Source organism: Oryctolagus cuniculus, chromosome 4, assembly GCF_964237555.1.
Source record: "Oryctolagus cuniculus chromosome 4, mOryCun1.1, whole genome shotgun sequence".
Lineage (NCBI taxonomy): Eukaryota > Metazoa > Chordata > Mammalia > Lagomorpha > Leporidae > Oryctolagus > Oryctolagus cuniculus.
In genome coordinates this window covers 135,212,017-135,236,512 of record NC_091435.1, presented here as the reverse complement: position 1 = coordinate 135,236,512, position 24,496 = coordinate 135,212,017, and the positions used below count along the sequence as shown (strand labels likewise).

The 24,496-nt window shown below is 37.8% G+C and overlaps 1 protein-coding gene across 12 annotated transcripts in view; it reads right to left on the bottom strand.

Moving 5' to 3' along the window:
• The window catches only part of LOC100341111 (phospholipid scramblase 2), a 105,503-nt gene that overhangs the window by 53,605 nt on the left and 27,402 nt on the right, over nt 1-24,496 (bottom strand). For 9 of the 12 annotated variants that reach the window (XM_008266290.3, XM_008266292.3, XM_008266293.3 and 6 more), the window contains 5 exons: nt 17,133-17,158; nt 15,009-15,409; nt 11,557-11,599; nt 8,610-8,830; nt 6,300-6,461 (listed from right to left, as the gene is read on the bottom strand). In XM_008266290.3, coding sequence (XP_008264512.1) covers nt 6,300-6,461; nt 8,610-8,830; nt 11,557-11,599; nt 15,009-15,409; nt 17,133-17,145 — 840 coding nt within the window. In that variant the 5' untranslated portion in view covers nt 17,146-17,158. Of the gene's footprint in view, nt 1-9; nt 292-314; nt 1,027-6,299; nt 6,462-8,609; nt 8,831-11,556; nt 11,600-15,008; nt 15,410-17,132; nt 17,159-24,496 lie in introns of those variants that run through there. The other 3 variants (XM_051818686.2, XM_051818684.2, XM_051818685.2) reach the window with 3 other exon arrangements.

Sequence of the window (24,496 nt, the reverse complement as noted above, 5' to 3'; positions counted from 1 at the left end):
AAGTAAAGTTAGAGAGTTGGGTATTTCAGTCTCATCTCTAACCTCCAAGAATGAGAGAAGTGTAGGGATTGAGTTAATTACCAATGACTAATGGTCTACTTAATTATGCTTATATAATGAAACCTCTCCAAAACTCTGAGTGATAGATCGTAAGACTTTCCATGTTGGTGAACACATCCATGTGCCATGAGGGTGGCTGGTCCCAAACCTTTGGAGACTGAAGCTCCTCTCTTCAAGATGCTTCCAGAACTCACACTATCTCTTCTGTTCTGCTGTATCCTTTATAACACACTGGCAAACAGAAGGAATATGTTCCTGAATTTTAAAATGAGCCAATTTTGAAAACGTGGAGGAGGTTGTGGGAACCCTGATTAATAGCTGACTGGATAGAAGAACTGTATATGTGATTGGTGGTTTCTTAAGTAGAAGACACTCAAGTGGGACTGAGACCTTAATCTATGAGGTTTGTGTTAACTTCAGAGAGTGTCAGAATTAAACTGAGTTGGAGGACACTCAGTTGGTGTCTGGAGAGTTGGAGAATTTTCTGGTATGAAAAAGAAATAGCCGGCGCCGCGGCTCACTAGACTAATTAATCCTCCGCCTTGCGGCACCGGCATACGGGGTTCTAGTCCCAATCAGAGCGCCAGATTCTGTTCCGGTTGCCCCTCTTCCAGGCCAGCTCTCTGCTGTGGCCCGGGATGGCAGTGGAGGATGGCCCAAGTGCTTGGGCCCTGCACCCCATGGGAGACCAGGATAAGCACCTGGCTCCTGGCTCCTGGCTTCGGATCAGTACCTTGGGATGCCCTGTAGTTGACATCTGAGTGCTTGGTTCAGATCCCAACTATGTAACTTCCAGTCCAGCTTCCTGGTAATGTGCATCCTGGGAGAAACAAGTAATGATTTAGGTACTTGCCATCCACGTAGGAGACAGCAGGGAGTTCTGGGCTCCTGGCTTTAGTTGGCTCAGCCCTGGCTGTTAAAGGCTTTTGGGAAGTGAGCCAGCAGATGGAAGATACTTCTCTCTCTCTGCGTTTCAAATAATGTAAAAACAAATAAAGAAAATAGGCATAGACAAGTGTGATGAAACACTATGGCAAAAACTTTAAATTATGAAACATTTGCCACTATTTCAATTAAAATGTTAACTTGGTAATATTTCCACTATTTCCATTATAATTCAGCTTTTCTGTTGAAGGATGCTAGGGGAAAAGTGAACTATTTGATATACAAACATTGGGTAGCTACCATGATCTCATTTAAAACATTTTATAATACCAAGAAAATACGATATAGACAAAAATATATATCATTTATTCACTATAGCATAATAATAAGTCATTTTTTGACAGGCAGAGTTAGACAGTGAGAGAGAGAGAAAGAGACAGAGAGAAAGGTCTTCCTTCCGTTGGTTCACCCCCCAGATGGCTGCTACAGCCGGCGCGCTGCGCCGATCCAAAGCCAGGAGCCAGGTGCTTCCTCTTGGTCTCCCACGCGGGTGCAAGGACCCAAGCACTTGGGCCACCCTCCACTGCCTTCCTGGGCCACAGCAGAGAGCTGGACAAGGAGAGGAGCAACCGGGACAGAATCCGGCACCCCTACCTGGACTAGAACCCGGTGTGCCGGCGCCGCAGGCAGAGGATTAGCCTAGTGAGCTGCGGCACCGGACCGTAAGTCATTTCTATAAAAGTATATTTAAATCAATGAAACAGAAGAGAAAAAGAGATACAACCTGTGACTGTTGGTATCACCATATGGTAAGGAAGGTATTTCAATTTAGCAAGAACAATTTATTTAAATAAATAGAGATGTCAATTGCCTTGCTATCTGAAAGAAAATAAACTATGTGCCTATCTTATACTAATAAAGCTCCAGATGAATTAAACATTTAAATATAAATATAAAAAGAGTAGATAAAATGCAAGGGTCTTTGTAACTAAGAGAAACAAACTGTTAAAGTAGATATGCTTGACTACATGAGATTGAAAATTTATGTCTGGCAAATACATACACACATAAATGCTATTATGTGTGTGTTCATAAGCAAAGGTGAACATTTATTTAGGAAAAGTATTGTAAATCTGAGGATATATGCAAGGTAAATATCTCCCAACAATCAAATTATTTTTGTATTTTGACAAGACAAGATAATTCAATAGTTTAAAACACAGTGGATATTAATATACAATGCAAAGAAGAGAAAATACAAGTAACTAGTAAGCTTCATAAAAAATGAGAGAATTTTAAAGATAACCCCTTCCAAACATCAGCCTCTAGATTTCCTTTTTTTGATTGAAGCTTGCAAATGATCTTGCTGAATCTGGGTGTAATTAATTTTGTTTCCTAGTACTTTTTGCATTTCCTGAATCTGAGTATTCATGGCTTGAAATCTTAGCCCTTTATCTGCTTGAATATTATTTAAGTATATTCTCTGTTTTCATTTTTCTTGTAACTCACTTTTACATATGCAGGCATAACTTATTCTAGCTTCTATATTCCTATCTATGTTTTTCCTAGAAATTTATGTTCTTTTTCCTTCTCTGTGTTTTCTTAACAGTGATCATCCAGTATATTAATTTTCCCCTCATCTTTATCTAATTTGGAGTTCAACTTTCCCAATTAAATGAAATTTTTATTGATGACTATTCCTCATTTAAGAGGTTTTATTGGCTTGTTTTCAAATCTTGACATCTTTATTTAGTCTAATTCTTTCTCAATAGGATTTGCTATTCTTTTGTATATTTCATATTTATTTAGCTTTTTATGATTTATTGTAGTTTGCAATTTGGTTTGAATATTGACTCATTGTTGGTAGATTATTTCCTAAGGTGTTATGCAGTTTTTCATTTCATTTTTGTGAAGATAGGCTTTTTGTGTAGCAGTAATATGTATTCATGGTGATCAATAGCTTCATAGTGTGCTTTTGCAATAAATTTTGCTATCTGTATCATCTGTATCATCATTCAGGATCAGTTACAATGTCTTGAGATTCCTGAATCATAATAGTCATATAGATTCAGACATAAAACTCATAGAGGGGACCAACATGGAATATCAGTTTTATGTGGATATTTTTCCCCCTAGCAAAGGACCTGGAATGGGAAAGGCTCCTTTATGAAGGACATGGAATAGAGAACCTACTTAGTTTTCTTCAACTTATTGTGGAACAATTTTCTTACAGCTTCAACTACCATCTGTATGATGAAATCTCTCTATAAACTCTATATAACAGAAGTCCAACATGACCAAATACAAACCACTATCTTCCTACAAATCAACTGTTTCTCCTATATGATTAGTATTTTTGGCCATTGGTATCATTATTCATTCTGCTTCTTAAACATCTGACATTGGAATGAGAAGATATCAAAATCATCCAAATTTTCTTTCATACTCAGTTGACATCAACTCCATGAATCAGTCCCACTCAGTGTACTTAAAAAATGCTCCTTAAATTATTCTTTCCTTTACAATAATTCCTGCCCTTGCTGTAGTTTATTCTTTTATCTATTTCTCCCTAGGTTTCCATGCCTACTGACGTCCTGATGGATTCCATGTACCACAGTGGACCCTCGTGCTGATAATTCCAACTTTCCACCATTAGCCTAAAGAAAATGATTCAAACGGATCTTTATTAATTCTTTCAAAGACTATACATAGAGGCTGGTGCTGTAACCAGGAGATTAATCCTCTGCTTGCAGTGTTGGCATCCCAAATGCACACCGGTTCAAGTCCCAGCTGCTCCTCTTCCAGTCCAGCTCTCTGCTGTGACTTGGAAAAGTAGTAGAAGATGGCCCATGTCCTTGGGCTCCGGCACTCGCATAGGAGACCTGGAAGAAGTTCCTGGCTCTTGGCTTCATTCAGGTCAGCACAGCTCCAGTGGTTGCAGCCATTTGGGAAGTGAAACAGCAGAAGGAAGATCTTTCTCTTTCTCTCTCTCCCTCTCACTTTCTGTAACTCTACCTCTCAAATAAATAAATAAAAAATCTTTAAAAGAAACTTTAAAAAAAGATTATACATATATATCATCTTTCTAGAGTCAAAGGAGGGACATAAACTTATTACTAAATGGGAGGCTTTGAGACATTTTTTAACAAAGATGAAATCTAATTTTAAAAATATTTATTTTTCATTTTATTCTTTAAACACAGAGACAGACAGAGATATATTCTATCCACTTGCTCATTCCCCAAATGCCTGCAATAGCCAGAGCTGGGCCAGGCCAAAACCAGGAACCTGGGAGTCAGGCTAGATCACCCACATCAGTGGCAGGAAGCCATGTAACAGCCATCACATGCTGCTTTGCAGTGTATACATTAGCTGGAAGCTATAATTGGAAGGGCAGCTGGAATTCAAACTCAGGAACTCCCAAATGGGATTCAGGTGTCCAATGTGGCATCTTACAGCTAAATCCAGAAGCCTACCCTAGCATGTAAAGATTTTAGGATCAAGGCTGGTGCCATGGTATAGCTGGTGAAGCTGCCGCCTGCTGTGAAGGCTTCCCATATGGGCGCTGATTGGAGACCCGGCTGCTCCTCTTCCAATCCAGCTCTCTGCTGTGGCCTGGGAAAGCAGTAGAAGATGGCCCAAGTGCTTGGGTCCTTGCACCCACGTGGGAGACCTGGAAGAAGCTCCTGGCTCCTGGCTTCACATAGTCCCAGCTCCAGCCATTGCAGCCATTTGGAGAGTGAACCTGAAGAAGAAACATCTTTCTCTCTGTCTCTCTATCTCTCTGTAACTCTACCCTGCAAATAAATAAATAAATCTTTAAAAAAAAATTTAGGATCAAGCAAGAGAGTTTCACAATATCATATAATTTTCACAATAGTTTCTGTGTTTAATCACATTTCCCCAAAATAAATCATATGTCAGCTAAATTTCCTTTTCAAAAAGATTTATATATTTGTTTGTTTAAAAGGCAGAGTACCAGAGAGAGAGAAAGAGAGAGAGAGAGAGAGAGAGATTATCTCACATATCCATGGGTTTACTCCTCAAGTGGCAGTAACAGCCAGATCTGGGTCAGGCCCAAGGTGGTAGCCAGAACTTTCCTCCTGGTTTACCACACAGGTGGCAGTGTCAAAATACTTGGGCCATATTCAGTTGCTTTTCTAGGAAGCTGATAGGAAACAGAGCAGCTGGAACTTGAACTGTAGCTCTGGAGTTGCAAGTGAAGGTGTAACCTGCTGTGCCCGACTCTGGCCCCAGCTAAATTCCTGTTGATATAGTTGCCTGAAGGAGAAATAACTTTTCACTTGTTTAGATTCTTCCTAGGCATGCCATCTCATTCAGGGAGAACTGTTATTCTGTATACCCCATTATAAAGTCTTTATCCACATATACTACATGCTCATACATCCACATGTGTCCCTAAATGCTTGTTCATCTCTGTCGTTAGATGATGAAGTCTAAAAGGAAAGAATTCAATTTTATCGAACTGGATATTGACAGAGGAATTGAAAATCATATGAGTAGAGAAGGTAGGCATTAGTAGAATGAAGCTGAAGAGAGGAAAACCTTGGGAAGATGGGGGATACTGTCAGAGTCCACAACTCTTATCATGTGGGAGAAGCCATACTCATCTCTGGGAGATTTTTGCTTCTTCTGTGGAAACGTGGTCAAGCGTATCTAAGTTCTTCAAGAGAATCAGGAAATCAAGATTAAATTACACAATCTTCTGATATTTAAACTTTTGCAACTAGAGGAAGAGTATTATGAAGCCAGGCCATTTGTTGGAGAACTGTTGTAATGAAATTCCTCCAGGAAATAAATATACAGATATACTGTGATTTCCAATGATCCAAATTAATACAAGAATAAAAGAGAGGCCGCAAAGAATCATCATTGTGCAGTACGTATCATGCTTTTACCAACTGTCTTAAAACTGTCTTTTCATATTTGAGCTTTTTCTGGGAACTCCAAGATGACCGATGTCCTAAACACAGCCTAGGGAATCTTCAGCCTGCATTTCAGATTATGGATAGATGCACATGCCTTGGGAATCAGACTTAGATGACCAAGTTAGTGTTCTATCTAAAAAAGATAGCATACAGTGTCATCATTCAGAACTCCGTATATAAGTGTTAGATATTCTGTTGATTTTGTTTAGCATGACTCTGCCTCTCTTTTTCTCATTTAGTAAATCAACACTAAACTTGAATGAATCTGAGTAATAATTACCCCATTATTTCCCTCCCGAGATATCCAGACACAAATACTTGCTTAATGTATGTAAATATCTTGGAAAAATTTCGTTCTACTTATATTTGGAAAGCAATTCCTATAAACCTTATCACATCTGTTACCTCAAAATTGACTGCTTTACAACAGTTCCATGTATTACATGGGCCAGTAATGTTTAGCACATTCTTTCTCTTCGCATTTTGAATTATAAACATTGGAAGGCGAGGGTGCCAGATCTGCATAACATAACCTATTGGTACACCAGGCGGAGCTTGGACTTTTAGCTACAAAACATAAATACATGTAATTATCATTATCATGTCTAATAATAGCTCTCATTTATTAAGCACTTAATAAATTCCATTGTTCTAATTCACAACACATCCTTACTAAATTGATAGTATTAGCTCCCCTATTTCTAAAATAGGACATGACTAAGGAACAGAGGTAAATTAATTTGTGTCAAACTCCTCAGCTACTGTGTGGAGCAGATGAGCAGAAACTCAGACAGGTTCTTCACTGCCCTTAAATATTGGTCTACTATATTATATTTCTGTACCTGACAAAAATGCCTAAATCACTAAGGAACTGCCTTCTTTTTTTTTTTTTTTTTTTTGACAGGCAGAGTGAACAGTGAGAGAGAGAGACAGAGAGAAAGGTCTTCCTTCTCCGTTGGTTCACCCACCAGTGGCCGCTGTGGCCAGCGCACCATGCAGATCTGAAGCCAGGAGCCAGGTGCTTCTCCTGGTCTCCCATGCAGGTGCAGGGCCCAAGCACTTGGGCCATCTTCCACTGCACTCCCGGGCCACAGCAGAGAGCTGGACTGGAAAAGGAGCAACAGGGACAGAATCCAGCGCCCCGACTGAGACTAGAACCCCGTGTGCCAGCACCGCAGGTGGAGGATTAGCCTATTGAGCTGTGGTGCCGGCCAGAACTGCCTTCTTAAACTCCTTTAACAATTATATGAAGTATAAATATGGACAGAGCCTTTATCACTATTACAGTTTTCAAATATGAGTGTCAATGATGCTATAATGAAAATAAAGTGAGGATTAGAATCTTGGCTCTCTTATTCATTACGTAGGCATTTACTACTTTAAATACTGCCTTAACTTCATCTGAAAATGAGAATTTCCTAGTTCCATTTTGAAAGATCAAAAGGTACAATGGGTGTCAATGTGCTCATCAGACTGTAGAGAATTTGCCATCAAACTGTTTTTTCCTCGGATATTCTCATGGATCTAAAATTATGACTAACTTAATTAATATGGAAAATAAAGAAATACATTATTAATAAATTCAATTATTCTCTCAAAGTGAGTATAGTATTAGACAGCAAATAACCAACTGCCTGTACCTCTCTCAGTGCCGTGCTCCCACAGAACCCATGTGGAAGAACAGTTACCCAGGGAGGGCTGATCTTGGGCCAGTGAGATGCAAGCAAAGCCAATATTCCTATAAAGTCTCTGTGCCTGTTTCTCCTGAAATCCTCATTCTGTATGAGTAGGCTGTCAAGGACTATGAAACAAGCAGCTGGTCCTTACAGAGCTGAAGATACTCCCACAAAGGGCATCACTATTGCCAAGGACACAAATATACAAAATGTTGCTTAATAAAGGAGAAGTGGGAAACATAGGAAATGAGTTGTTTTTGTTTTTGTTTTTGTTTTTTTTTTGAAATATCTCCTCTTTCTCATTTACTAGGTTGTACAGAATTGTGAGAAAAAAATTGTGAGATGAATGTTTTTCACCTAATTTTTCCATCTGTGTGCTCTTAGAAATGTATTCTTGGGTAGTCTCATTGGTGCAACTCAACTGGCTTGCATTCTGCCTCTCAGAGTAATTTATGATAAAGGATTTACCCTAAGTGCCCTGTGTTTCCATGAAAGTCAGGGACTCTAATGTCAGTCACACAAAGCAGATCACTCAGGGATATAGGACTAACCATCCACTGTTATTCACCTAGTTTTCTTCCTCTACAATTGACTGGGTCCATTTTCCTTTGAATCTCATTTGAATATATGAGTTCAATAAAAAGGTGAAAAGTGTTGTTAAATGACTTTGAGGGGCTGGCGCCATGGCGCAGTGGGTTAATCCTCCGCCTGCGGCACCGGTATCCCATATGGGTGCCGGTTCTAGTCCTAGCTGCTCCTCTTTTGGTCCAGCTCTCTGCTATGGCCTGGGAAAGTGGTCGAGGTTGGCCCAAATGCTTGGGCCCCTTCACCTGCGGGGGACACCAGGAAGAAGTACCTGGCTCCTGGCGTTGGATCAGTTCAGCGCTGGCCGTTGCGGCCATCTGGGGAGTGAACCAGCAGAGGGAAGACCTTTCTCTCTGTCTCTCCCTCTCACTGTCTGTAACTCTACCTCTCAAACAAATAAATAAAATCTTAAAAAAAAAGACTTTGAAAACTACCCTGGTAACCACTCACTGACCTCCTGAAGGAACCAGGGGAAACAACACTTGCTACATCTTAGTGGTCTCTCCAGAGTTATTACTTCTTGGTCCATATTGTTGAAAATCCTCAAGGTGAAAGGTCTGTATGTCCCACAGGTGATTCGTGAATACCACTCAGAATCTTCCACTGCAAAGAGAACCGTCTGTCCAAGGCTGTTCCTCATTTGATACTTGTTATTAGTTAAAAAATTTGCAAAGACTAAAAACAAAAAGAGAAAATAATAGCCATCATTATGTGGAAGAATACCGAATGTACCCTACAATATTATACCACATGGCTATAGCAGTTTTAGATGATGCTCCAGGGAGAAAAGGAAGGACTAGAAAAGATATATAAAGGACTAGAAAATATATATACGGGAAAACCCTAGCTGAGACAAAAGAAAAAGGGAAAAGAAGAGGAGAGGCTACCAAAGGCCAGGAAGTTAAGAGTTCGTATGACAGGCATACAGGAGAAACAAGTACGATCTTCCCAAGTCCACAAATTCTCTCAGAAAGGAAAATTCCACTGTGAGGGCTGGGGCAGTGCTGTGGGTACACACAGCGGGGCTATGTGTTTGGATAAATATCCACTTACCTGGTACAGTTTTGTGTATTATGGAGGAGAATAGAAGATAACTGCTATGTTTATGCTCTGTGAAATGTTGTGGTACAGTACATGAGTTGTTTTAACATATTGTTTCATAAACCAGACTTTCATCTTATATTTATGCATTGTTTGAGCAAAGGCAATGAAAGGGCTTACTTCCGATGCACATGGGTAAAAAGGGAGAGTGAAAATGGGAAGTGAACTAGAACATCAAGTTAGGCACCAGGCACCATGGTTTAAGCCAGTTCAGGAGTAGGGAATGTGAGTGGGGGTGTGGTGGGAAACCTGCTTGGCAACCAGGACTTCATCTAGACCATGGGCCTCCTGAGTGAACTCTGCACAGTACTAGAGTTACTCTCTGCATGAAGGAAGCAGACACTGCATGGTGACACGTGAATGTCCAGCAGTGATTCACACATTGTGTATCTCTCCTTGTTTAGAGCAGGAAGGAGCGAACAATGGTCAGATAACACCATTAACGCCCTTAAATGTCTTTGGTGGGAGTTAGCCCCTGGCATCTGTAGCTTTGATTTTAAGGTCTGCCATGGTCAAGTGTTTTTGAACAAATGTAAAGGCTAATTTAAAATAAAATTTAATTGGTTCTTAAGAACACATCCATTATTCAATTAGTTGCATTATTATGTAGCTTAATCTCCAAAATTTAAATTTATTTGATGTAAAATAATATCAGGGTGCTCACATAGTCTTGAAATTTCCTTCCAGTTTCTTGAAAAATGAGAACAAACAAACAAGAGTCTACAGTTATATTTTTAGCATCTACTGGCATAATGGTGTGCTATAATCTCAGACACTAATGGTAAACCGAGCAATCCTTAACTTTTCATACTACACATGTTAAAGAATAATTCAGTGTGAATGGAAAAAAAAACACAAAAAATTTAAGAATCTCTTTTTAAAAAAAATCTAAAAAATAGATGCAACTAGAGAATATCATGTTCTTCCTCAAATCTAGGAGCTGAAAAAAAAAACCCACACACACACACCTCAATCTGAACACAAAATGTTGATGACTAGAGTCTGGGAAGACTGGGGCAGATAGAAGGAATTTGGATTAAAAGAAAAAATTGGAGAAGATGAGTGTGGTTTAGAGACTGTGACAAATATATCTTTCTAATACAAGATGACACTAATAGAATAAGCTGAATATAGAACATTTGGGAACTCTTTGTACAACTCCACAATATTTGTTTTGTAAACTTAAAACTTTTCCAAAATAAAAAGTTTAAATAATTAAATAAATGAAATCTAGTACATGTGGAACTTCATATTTTGTGATAAGCATATACATTACACAGATATATAAAGTATATAAATATAGGCAACATAAATGGCGTGCTATGTAATGCATAGTGTCTGGTCTTTTTGGATTTATAATACTAATAATATATTCATATTCCAAATAATAAAATGTTTTTTAAAAATTAGAATACAAATTATCAAAGAAGAAAGTGCTGCTTTCCAGAGCAAACGTAGAGAAACCAAATGAAGTCAAGAACATTAGAATTAGCTAATAATGTACATTATAAGTAATTTAAATATAATGACTGGCAGTCCATCACTGTGCTTGAACAATTCACATTTGAATTTCTGAACATTGGAGATGAGGTGAAGATGAATTTAACAAACATACTCTACAAGATAGCCAGGCTTTCACAGTGCTCGTATCTAGAAGAAAGTCATCAGCTTTCATGAATCTAGCTAGAATTTCATTCCTGTGAGAGTGAGCTGTTGTGAAGCATCTTGTGGCTTCTTGAGTCTATTCTTGGGCCTGGGAGCACAGGACCCCTGGAAAGATCAGGAGGTATGGTTCCGCTCCACAGCAGTGTGCTCTTCTGGGATGCCAAGTCTCCAGACCTGCTGGTGAGCATGCCTCCACCTCTGCAGCGCTCCTGCATCCGAGCTGACAATCCACAGCCCATGGGACAAAAGTTTTCTTGGGTTAATATGAACATCCAAGAGAAACTGTGGGCATGAGTATCCCCATTCAAATTCAAACAGATTTTTCATTGGCAATGCACTAATATAACTGAACTTCAGCTGATGGTTCTATGCCATGTTCAAGGTGATCACAAATGGGAAACACGACTAAAGTGGCAGAAGTCAGGTGAAGTGACAAACTTTTCAAGTTATTTGTAGAGAGAGAGGAGCAAAAGTAAGTCTCCATTGTTTCCTTCTTTGTGAAGCAAAACACTTATAAATAACTAGGTTTATGTTATCACATCATCCAGAAATTTATATTTGTTGTGGTTGATGTGTCTTTTTCTATATAGACCTCGTCTCTTTCTCAAAATGTGGTGATCACAATGAATACATACCATCCAGAAGTCTAATGTCCTGGAGAATTAACATTTCATCCATCTAAATTAAAAAGAAAAGCAAGTTGTAGGTATGTCAGATATTGTTTTTTCAAACAATTAATACTCATGTTTTATTTTTTATTAGCACATATTATCAAATATCTACATTTAACAACATTATCAAATGTTATAATAGCTTATATTGTTCTTTACTGCAATACTAAAGTTAATGTTTTCAATTCAGATATATCTATTGAAAGTATCCACTATGAATTTAGGCAAATTTAAGTCAAATAAAATTGGCTTATTCTGTAATTTCTATGAAAATTATAAAACAATGATCATTCTAGAATAGGTTTAAGAAATATGAAGACTTTCTATTCATTTACAGAACTTTTCCTACAATAATATATATTATTGTGGACAAATATTTTTATTAAAAATATTACCAAACTTTTGGCAAGCATTTCAAAACCGGTTTGCAAATAAAATGCTTCTTTTTCTACTTTCAACACGTTGAGAAAACATTATGATAAGACAACACAATTTGAATCAATATTAGTTCAAAATCTTATATTTTATCTGTATAATATGTTCCCACATGATAAAACAAGTGATCAACAACATCACCAGATAAACTACATGAAATGCAAGTTAAATGTATCTACTCTTTTTTTTTTATTCCTGGCACTCAGGATGAAAAAAAATTAAAATTAAATATTTCATGTATATAAAAGCTTCTTTGTATGTATCTCTTTAAAAATACTTTATAGCAATATGTAAATAGCTTATCTGCACTGTTAATTTTATAATTCTGCCCTCAAACTATTATTCTTTTAAAGTGTCCTTAATAGCAAAATTTGTAGCAAATGATAAATTCCTTTTGTGATATCTTGTTTTAAAAATAATCTACTTCAAAACATTTCTTGGAGAACTTTGAAGTACTGAACATTATTACAATGCATACTGTCCAAGCAGTTTGTAAGAAGTTGTTATTACAAAGAGTTTAAGAGAGAGAATTCAGGGCTGGCACCATGGCTCACTAGGCTAATCCTCTGCCTGCAGCGCCAGCACCCCGGGTTCTAGCCCTGGTTGGGGCACGGGGTTCTGTCTCAGTTGTTCCTCTTCCAGTCCAGCTCTCTGCTGTGTCCTGGGAGGGCAGTGGAGGATGGCCCTAGTGCTTGAGTCCCTGCAACCGCATGGGAGACTAGGAGGAAGCACCTGGCTCCTGGCTTTGGATCGGTGTAGTGCTGGCCGTGGTGGCCATTAGGGGAGTGAACCAACGGAAGGAAGACCTTTCTCTCTGTCTCTCTCTCACTGTCTATAACTCTGTTTCTCTCTCTCTCTCTCTCTCACTGTCTAATTCTGCCTGGGAAAAAAAAAGAATTCAGTTACTGAACACTGGTTGAATATCACATATACATATTTATTTGTACATTGGACATATAGAAATCTGTATTCATATTTCACCTATCTTACTTCTAACACAACCTCACATTCTTGAGATAAGCTATCATCTACTATAGCAAAATCCAGGACTTTGTAAAAATTGAGTTTTGCAAACTGCATTTGTAAAATTGAGTTTTTCAAAGAAGAAAAGCAGCACTTTAAAAATTGATTTTATTAATATGAGAAAACAGTGAGTCATGTTGCACACATATATTAATTTTTATTTTGGTATCATTTACTGAAATTGAACTATAAAGTTCACTAGAAGTTTCTTTCAAATGTCAGGAAATTACTAACTTGAGATAAATCATGCAGGATACAGAATCAAGATACCAAGATTAAAAAGACAGCCTCATTTAGGTTTTAAACCCTGAGAAAGTTATATAATGGCTTTGAGTCAAAAGTCTGCTTCATGAAACAATTAGTACCTACACATCACAGAGGTTCTGTAAGGATTAAGTGAATTGATATATGTATTATAATTAAGACAAAGCTTAACACATGTTTGCTTTTCACTGTTTTCATAGATTATATTAAATATCATACTGGGGCCGGCACTGTGGTGCAGTGGGTTAATGCCCTGGCCTGAAGCACTGGCATCCCATATGGGTGAAGTGTTTGAGACCCAGCTGCTCCACTTCTGATCCAGCTCTCTGCTATGGCCTGGGAAAGCAGTAGAAGATGGCCCAAGTCTTTGGGCCCCTACACCCACATGGGAAAGCCAAAAGAAGCTCCTGGCTCCCGGTTTCGGATCGGTGCGGCCATCTAGGGAGTGAACCATCGGATGGAAGATGTCTCTCTCTCTCTCTCTCTCTCTCCTCTCTCTGTGTAACTCTCACTTTCAAATAAATTAAAAAAAAAAAAAACAGAAAATACAATTTTCCAAGACTTTCACTTTTTACCTGAAGCATGAATCAAATCTAGAAGAATTGGAGTGATCTATTATTTGAATGTGTTGTTTGGCATTTCTGACCTTAATAAATAGTAAGTATACTAATACATTGACTATTGTCAATAACACAATACAACAGGTTGAGGAAATTATAAAGAAAAGAGATTTGTTTTCAATCAATTCTGGTTCAAAGCTGAGAGGCCACATCTCACAATGAATGCTCTCCTTGCTGACAGGGTACAGGGCAACTGATGGTAAGAGACAGGTACTATGTATATGTCTGAGCCTGCTCTGGTCTCTCTCGCTCCTTTTACAAAGTCTGCCATAATTCAATCATGGATGGTCACCCTGATGACTTTAAAAGATGAGTCTAATCACTTCTCAAAGACCCCACCTGTAAACACCATGATTAGTATTAAGATTCTACCCTCTTAGTACTGTACATGGGGATTCAATTTCAACACATGAAAACTTGGGTGACATCTTCAATCACATCCTAACCACAGTACTAAGTACTTAACTATAATTAACTTGGTAAGCAAACTTCAAGTGTTATACATATATATAACATTATATTTTCAATATTATATTCAATATATAGTATAACAATTATTAAATATTATGTAGTATTATATAACTATATAATATATATATATATAAACCAATATATATAATTTCAAGCTGGGGATATTATTTTTACTGAGGTTTTATGAAATGCAACCAGAATATTTGGAAATATTAAAAACTACAAATTAAATTATGGACATAGATCCATGCTGCAGACATCAGTAGTTTATTATTTGTTTAGTCCAAACACATTCAGAACGGAAACTCAAAGAATATTTTCCACCTGAAACAAACTAGATTCTGCTAGCATATAATGCTTAACACAGTACAGCAATATAGATGGTAATCCACTCTCTTCTATACCTACTAAAGCTAAGAATGTAAAGCCATTTTGATTGCAATAATGTCATGAGGATAGAATGTTACCATCAAAAAATAAAATCTGCAAATAACAGTAACAGTCGATGAATATTTTTACTCTCATCAAAAAAGGGACAGAATGATAACAGTCTACAATAACTTTTATGTTTTATAAGCATTATAATTACAAAAGTAAAATTACCCGACTCAAGCATTCCAATCCCGGTGGACAGTCCAATGGACGTGTTGGTTCTGGCATCCCTAATGCCTCTCCAGTTTCATCTGACAGACTACATCCCGGCTGATTTTGAATAGGAAAGCTGGCAAAGCCAGTGCCTGCATAGCCGGCTGAGTCAGGGTAGAGATCTGCATAGCCAAGCTGGGGTTCTTCATAGGCATCCTCAGTGTCTGAGAAGGAACCCTGGGATTCTAGATAGGCATCCTCAGTCTTTGAATAGGCCAGCTGGGTATCTGGATAGGCAGCCTGGGGCTTTGAATAGGCAGTCTGGGAATCTGAATATACCTCTTCAGTCCCTGGAAAGGTTGTCTGAGGCTCTGAGTGGGCAGCTTGGGAATCAGAGTAGCTAGTATCTCCTGGAAGTCCTGAAATAAGAAACAAGTGAAATAATTTGTATTTACACAGAAAAAATGGCATCATCAACTGTTTCACAATTACTCTACTGTTTGCAAACTTACCATCAGCTCAGAAATTCTGCATGTATAAAAAGTTTTCTTTCAGAGATTTTTTTCAGTGAAATGTCTGTGGCTTTAGAGCCACTTCTATTTTGAAGGTAATTGGCTGTGAATAGAGTTGCTGCACAGCCTTTTAAAATTTACTGTTCAAAAGAAAGATGGAAAAAATGCTTTGATATATGAGGAAGTAAAAGAAAATGATGATCTAGAGTTATCTATATAGATTCTGGAATGTTTTCATGCAAAAGAGAGATGGCATTAGGGAGAAGGTCAAAAATAAAGCCTTTGTGGCAATACTCAAAGGCTCAAAAAGCACTGTAAAGCATGATAATTCTGGAATTCTAATAAATGACATCTATATACAGTTATAGAACTAGGGAGAGTTCTGCCTCACATCCTCAAGAGACGTTTGGCAAAGTCTGGAGATATTTTTATTCATCATAATTGGTGGGGGGGGGCAATTGACACTGGCATCTGGTAGACAGAGGCAAGAGATGCTGCCAAACATATTTATATACTCAGAACAGCCTCCTAAAAATAATCATTCTCTCCAAAATATTATAGCATTACCATTGAGAAATTTTGGTATAGAGAAAAAAGCAGATCACTTTATCTGGAAGGGCCTGGGTATTTCTTGGGTTTGCAGTTTTCCTGGAGCTTTACCCCATGGTGTATTCTTTCCTTATGTTATTTTAAAAAATCAATTGTGATATTTAGTTTAAAAGTTAGATTTCATAATTTAGCACCCTCTGCTCTCTGGGATATACCTTTTAAGAAATAAGGACAGCAAAAAGTTATAGAAAAATTAGTCTTTAGTCTTTATTAGCAGAACAGAGAAAGTAATTTAAGAATAATGAATATTCTACATATTCCATGTAAATGTATGATTATAGTAAATCTTCACAAACTTATTTTTACAGTAGAGAAAGCAGAAATTCCATGGGAATTGGATAAAATTTCAAAGAACTTTGATCCACAATTTTTTTAACACTAAAGACTATGTAAAATTTAATACTTAGTATAGGCAATTTATTTAAATGGGACACTGATAACACAAATCATACATCATTAGAAATAAGTCTTAACAAATAGATTAACCTCATGTTAATGCCTTACATACAAAATTTTTGTTATTTATTTCTTTCAAAATGAATGCATATTGACAGATGATCTATGAGGTATAGAATTAAATAATATCATCATCAATAAAGAGCCCTGATCTCAAGGAAGACATTTATCAACTTCTGGGAGAAAGAAAATCAATGAATAAAAAATCAGACTGGTGTATGAGGCAGAGACTTTAGATAGATATAATTCATGTTGAGATCTAAAAGATGACAAGGGAAAAGTATTACAGCAATTTATACTGAGAAATGTTCAAGGAAGGAAAAAGCAAATGCAAAAACTGGAGATATTACATTAGCATGTTTGAGAAGAACGAGGAACATCATTAGTGAGAAAAAGAAGAGGGATGGCTGTTAGGAAAGCAATAGGAAATAATACATCTAGGTGGGCCTTCCGTGAGGATTTTGGCTTTTATTCCACGTGTGACTTGCATGCATTGAAGGAATTGCAAAGTGAACAGCAGATTTTCTGTTATATGGAGGATAGCAAACTAAGGCAAATTGCTTACTTTGATTTTCCATGATTTAAGCAGGTCTGAAAAAGAAAAATTGATATTAATATGTCGTCTATAATTCATAGATCAAATACAATTGTTGATACCCAATATTACAAAACTATACAGTCATACTCATGGGATGTTCCCTTTTATTCATCTTGTCCAAACATTTCTGGTCGTTAAAACTCTTTAGGCTCAATGAGACCTTCAGGTTACACTTCTGAGTAGAGGTTAAGAAGTGGTTGGTCGGCCGGCACCATGGCTCACTAGGCTAATCCTCCGCCTTGCGGCGCCAGCACACCGGGTTCTAGTCCCAGTCGGGGCGCCGGATTCTATCCCAGTTGCCCCTCTTCCAGGCCGGCTCTCTGCTGTGGCCAGGGAGTGCAGTGGAGGATGGCCCAGGTCCTTGGGCCCTGCACCCCATGGGAGATCAGGATGGGCACCTGGCTCCTGCCATTGGATCAGCGCGGTGCGCCGGCAGCAGTGCGCCGGCCGCGGCGGCCATTGGAGGCAAAGGAAGAACTTTCTCTCTGTCTCTCTCTCTCACTGTCCACTCTACCTGTCAAAAAAAAAAAAAAAAAAAAAAAAAAAAAAGAAGTGGTTGGTCAGCCCACGATGGTGGACCCTTCCTAAAAATTTCCAAGGAGAGGGCCTAATGAGGCAGACAAACATGAAGGAGCACTGTGAGCCTAAGACCCCCAATGGTGACCAAGATAAAAACTTCTACCTTTACAGCCCATAAAATCTAAAGGAATTTTATTCAATTTATAGCTTCCAGGCTAGACTTCAGCAGTGGTCCAGCAGGAGAACAGGAAAGGCTGTCAGTTACATTATTGTGATTAATCTTGAACTTTCTAGGTTCTATGGACCTGTTCTGCCCAACTTGGACAGATAGTTGGACTCAGGATTTGTTCTGTGCCTGGAGTTGCTTTCTGTCAGAGAACCCATGGTCATAGCCAGAGCACACTAACTGTCCAAATGACTCTTTGTACTTAGTTATTTTTACAAGAACAAAAATTGAAAAAAAAAAAAAAAATCAAAACCTAAAGCAAAAACAAACAGAAAACCTAAAGTGCTACTCAGTACTTTTGCTTTCTATGACCTTGATCCCATAGTAGGCTTTCCCATGTTCTTGCTATGACTTTCTGTCTCCACTGTAAATCTTAACCCATTTCTCACAGGTCAATCACAATGACTACAGCAAGTCTGTTGCCCAACTGATTTACCATTTTTAGAAACATGTGTTAAGGGGGTCAGTGCTGTGGCATGACAGGTGCCGGTTTGATTCCTGACTGCTCCACTTCCAATCCAGCTCTCTGCTATGGCCTGGGAAAGCAGTAGAAGATGGCCCAAGTCCTTGGACCCCTGCACCCAAGTGGGAGACCCAGAAGAAGCTACTGGCTCCCAGTTTCGGATCGGTGCAGCTCTGGCCATTATGATCAATTGGTGGGGGGAGGAGCTGAACCAGTGAATAGAAGACCTCTCTCTCTCTGTCTCTCTCTCTCTTTACCTCTCCTTCTATCTCTGTGTAAGTCTGACTTTCAAATAAATAAATAAATCTTTTAAAAAATATAATATAAAGAGAAGAGAGTTATCTTGTACTCGCATTCTAATGTGACTAAGCCTTCTCATTACTAAGCCCTTTTACTAACTCTTTCTACTATACAGTCCTAGTCAGGAAGTCAACTTGTCTCTGGACATTCTCAACTAAAATATAGTGTTCTGATCCAATATGGGAAGTGGGATACACAGCAGACTCATCGAATGGCAGATGTCCTAAACAGCACTCAGAATCAACCTTCAAGGCATTCAGATCTGGCTAAAATGCCCATGAGAGTTTCTCAGCCATGGAAAGCCAAGACACTGTGGCAAAAAATGACCTAAATGAAAGATCCCTGTGGGTGAGATCCCAGCAGAAAAAACGGGCCATCAAAGAAGGGGGTGCCTTTCTCTGAAGGGAGGAGAGAACTTCCACTTTGACTATGGCCTTGTCTAAATAAGATCAGAGTTGGTGAACTCAAGAGGCTTCCATAGCCTTGGAAGCTCATGACAAGAGCCTCGGGTGATTACTGACATCATAAATAAGAGTGTCAATTGTTAAATCAACAACAGGAGTCACTGTGCACCTGCTACCCATGGAGGACCTCTGTCCTTAATAAGTTGTACTATGAGAATTGACTGCAAATCTTGTTCTCAAACTGTACTCTATATGTTGTGAGTGTGTGTGTGGGTGCAAACTGTTGAAATCTGTGCTTAACATGGAGTTGGTCCTCTGTATATAAAATCAAACTAAAAATGAGCTATAATGAAAAGGAGGTGGGAGGGAGAGGAAGGGGGGATGGGAGTAGAGGTGGGAGGGTGGGTATGGGGAAAAGAACCACTATATTCCTAAAGTTGTATCTATAAAAAATGCATTCATTAAATACAAACTTTTAAAAAAGTCTAAATGGTATTTTTGGATGAAATTAGCATGTGAATCCATTGACTGAATAATCAGATTGCCTTATTCAAAATGGATGGGCTTCACTTGTTCATTTGAGGACTGAAAAAGAAAAAAAGTTGGAATATAGAGAAATTCACCATTTCCTAACAAATTGCTTGGGCTTGCTTTATTCTGATTTTCAAAATTTGATACCAAGCCTGGAATATGTATCATTGGATCCCCTGATTCTCAGGCATCAAATTGAACTACATCTCTGGCTTTCCTGGGTTTCCAGTTCACACACTGCTGATGGTGGCAGTTATCAGCATAAAATTCCTTCTACTAAATGTTCCTACAAATGTATATTCTATTGGTATTTTTCTTTGGAGAAACTTAATACAATAGATTTTCTCCAAGGCATAGCATCAATCAGTTTGGAGAATAGTTGTGAGACGTCTCAATGAAATTGATTGATTTAAGATGAGAACTTTAAATAATTGCTCCCATTTGTCTTTACCAAATAACAAATGCTAGAAAGATTTCAGATACAGAAAACCTACATTTCCTGTTCCCAAAGAAAAGAATTGTAAGTAAATCATAAGATAAATTGTACTGTTGGAATTATGATTACTGTAGGACAAACTAGGAAATCCACATTGGGGTCTTATTACTGCATCACTTCTTACTGTTAGCTGAGAGCTTTGCAGGAAATTGAGTCCTCCTTACTATACGTACATAAGTACATCTCCATTTAAATCATCATACTAGAAATTATATGTGTGCATTTGCTGCTCTGGGCTATCTGATCATTAGGTTTAGTCAGTGTCTCAGTTACAAATAAAGCAACAATTCCAGTCTCTAGGTAGACTAGATCATTTAAACGCTAATAAAAACTGTAATTACAACCCAAACAAATAAACCACATGTTCAGAGACATCACTAATTAACTCTGGGTTGAGTTGAAACTTGGAGCCTTCAGATAGATACTGTCAAAAGAGCAGTTGCATCTGCATTCTTGAATCTGTGGCTTCTTCTTTACATTTTGCTTTTACTGTCTTATGCTTATGATTTACTTCCACCTTAATTTTTTCCAAAGGCACCAAGCTTACAGTCAAATTTATGGATGAAAAATACGGCAGAATTTTCTTGACAATGGTGCATTAACTTCCTCTCTAACAAAGCTACCACATCTTTTCATCTTTTCTATGAATGTTTACTTCCTTCCTAGGTTTTCTTTATCCAACAATTTCACACATATCCTGCATTCTGGAGAGGTCTTCAAAGGATCTGGGCCCTGTTTCTCACTATGTGACCCCCTCCTTCAGCCAGACATTGGCCTTCCTTAGCTTTGTGAATTAATATCCTTTAATACATTTATTTTATATCTCAACTACCCTGAATAATTTTGAGGTCTTATAGTCAAGAATTCTATTTTGTGATTCTGTATATAGAAGTTGTTCAATTTAGCAAAAATTTACCAATGTTATATAAAGAAACTGACAACTGGTTTAAAGAGGATGATTGCCAAGTGTTGCATGAAAAAAATTGGTTTTACATCATTCCATGTGCAAATAACTGATTAATTTGAGACAGAAGACTTTAGGATAAATAGTGGAATTAAATACTAGAGTGTAACTACTGAACCTATGACAGAGTATTTCTTGTATGAAGAATTATTCAGGATCACTTTCTTAGTGCTATGCAGAATTATGGTGTGAAATACATCATTTCTTTTAGTATAGAATAAGAGCTTTAATATAGAAAATGAGCATATTCTCTTTATTGTTCCCCTCACAAAGATAAAAATACGCAAATACACATACATTGAAGCACAACAGCACATATTCCAGTCTTAAAAACCCATTTGTGGATTTCTAGGTGGAAATAAAAAATCATTAGATCACTCAATCCAGCCTTCATCCAGGGATCATCAAAATATTCAGGCAAATTCAGACATTCATGTTGTCAGTAATGCAGTCTTCACAATTCACTGCCATCACTTAGTCTCTATAAATTAGACAAAGCTGTGAAATGGGCACTTTTTCAATGCCTGATGTTTCCTTTTGGCTCCTCCCATACCAGTGCATGCTTTCATTGCTTTTTTTATTTATTGAAATCATTTTAGTGTTCTGCACACATGATCATATGTCTCACCATGCTGACACACTCATAGACATGAAGACATTTATGGCTGTGAATGTAGGAGTATTTCTGGTCTGGAGCTGGGGTTGGGGAATGAAGAATGCTCCTGACTGTCTTGCCAGCATGTGCAGTGTTCACTGGTACCTTTGCTGGGTACTTTGTCATTTATGGTTTCAGCCATGTACAGCACACCAGTACTTCTACCCAGAGTCTGACTTCTTCCCAGAACAGGACTACTGTACCCTACATCATTTTTGAGAGGCATCTTAAGGTGAAAGTTGGACTAGTCTACTATTTTAAGATTAGAAAACTCTATCATAGACCTCTGCAGACAATGTACTTCTCTTTCCAATGGTAGTGGAGGAGAGGGAGGAGAAGGAGGAAGAAGAATGAGGAGAAGGAGAAGACGACGACGACGATGACGATGGAGACAACGGAGGGGGAAGGGGAGAGGGAGGGGAAAGGGAGGAGGGGAGGAGGAGGAGAGGAAGAGAAAGATGAAAAGAAATAGAGAGTGGGAACATAGTGAGGAATCTTGGTGGTAATTAATAATGTTTTCTTCTTAATTCGGGTGTTGGTTATGAGTGTGCTCTGAAGTTTAAAATAAAGTATTTAGCTGTACACTTATGAGAATTTCTTGGTATATATAACATATTTCAATAAAATGTTGAAAGGAAGAGAGGAGGGAAGGAAGGAAGAAAGGAAGGGAGGGTGGGAGGAAGGAGAAAAGGGGCTGGGGTTGTGTCACAGCATGCAATATTGGCATCCCAACTGTTCCATTTTCTATCCATCTCCCTGCTAATACTCCTGGGAAAGCAGCTGCAGATGGCCCAACTACTACTTGGCTCCCTTCCACGCACATGGGAGACCCAGGTGAAGTTCCATGATCCTGGCTTCAGTCTGGCTCAGCCTGGCCATTGCTGTCATTTGGGGAGTGAAACAGCAGATGGAAGATATTTCTCTCTCTACTTCTCTCCCTCTCTCCTTGTAACTCTGTTTTTCAAATAAATTGATAAAGCTTTTTTAAAAAGAGAGAAAGAGAAATCACTCTATGGCTATCTAACACTTTATGGTCACTATTTTTCTGATATATCTTTTTTCTTCCTTTGACTTTCAATGTAATTGTACCTTTGATGCTATAATGTGCATCTTATAGACAGTAAACAGATAATGTGTCCACATTTATTCAGCCTGTATCTGCCTTCTGATTGCATTATTTAGTTCATATTTAATTGTATTTTTACTATGCTTTTATCAGATTTTTCTAGTGATTGCTCTAGGGTTTAGCATATACATAACTTATCAGAATAGTTTATATTTATACTAACTTAAATCCAATGAGATAAACTCTTATACACCATCCCTTCTTCCTTTGAGCTATTATTCCAACATGTATTTCAACAATATATGTTACAAACAGAGTAGTACAATGATATGGTTATTGCTTTTTTTTTTTTTTTTTTTTTTTTTTTTTTTTTTTTTTGACAGGCAGAGTGGACAGTGAGAGAGAGAGAGACAGAGAGAAAGGTCTTCCTTTTCCATTGGTTCACCCCCCAATGGCCACTGCGGCTGGCACACAGTGAAGCCAGGAGCCAGGTGCTTCCCCTGGTCTCCCATGGGGTGCAGGGCCCAAGGACTTGGGCCATCCTCCACTGCACTCCCGGGCCACAGCAGAGAGCTGGACTGGAAGAGGATCAACCGGGACAGAATGGTTATTGCTTTTTATAATTGTATGCCATTAAAGAGTCTGAGAGGAGATCAAGTATAATGGCATGTTAGTAAGTTTTTGGAAAATGTTATTAAAAACAAACTTATTTTGATACAACATATTGCATCCAAAATCCATGGGTTCTAGAGATTCATGGAAAATGTTTATTGTGAAAAACATTACATTGGTTTCAAATACTTTTGGCACAAAATAAATTTAGCTTTAATTCCACTTTTCCATGAACTTTTGAAATTCCTCATATGTACTTGTATTTATAGATTTTTGTTATATTTACCTCCTCATTTTCTACTAGATTTTTTTTATTCTAGTGGATTTTTCAATAATATAGCTTTGCTCAAATTCTTCTCTTTAGGCTCTTATTTCCAAATATACTTCTATGTTATAATCCTTCATAAATATTATATATATCATATTTTCTACAATTGTTTTTTAATTAGTTTCATCCCAAATATATCACTATACATTATGTGTTCACCTGCATAGGCTTATTATTACTTTGTAAAGTTGTGTTTAAATCAGACAAAAGAAAAAGCTATGAGGTAAATAAATAAAATACATTTTTTACTTAACTATGGACATTTTCTCTATTTGGTGAGAAATCATTCCCATAGTTTCCCTTAGGCCTTGCAATATGCTTTCAATTATTACTTTAAATATTTATAGGAAGTGATTTAAATGTTTTCCCTAGGGTTGTTTCTATTGCCAACTTTGAATCTTGCATAAAGGACATATGTTCCTATCTCTTTATATTTTTCATGATTTTTTGAAAACTAAATATTTTTAATAATACCATGTCACAACTCAGGAAAGTATATTTTCACTCTCCTAGGATTTGTCTCATTAGCGATTATTTTTAGTGTTGATAGTTGGTTTGGTAATGACTTCCTTTAATTAATTATATTATCTGCATTTTTCTTTATGTAAAAGATCACTGATATCACTCATGTGCCAATATATCTCTTAGATTCTGCCAAGGGGGGGGGTCTACATGTGTTTGGTGAGTATAAAAGTTGACAGTACCAAACTGGAATCACTTACGTGAGAATCTAATAAAAAGAAGTCAGGAGGCCATAAAGGAAAGGC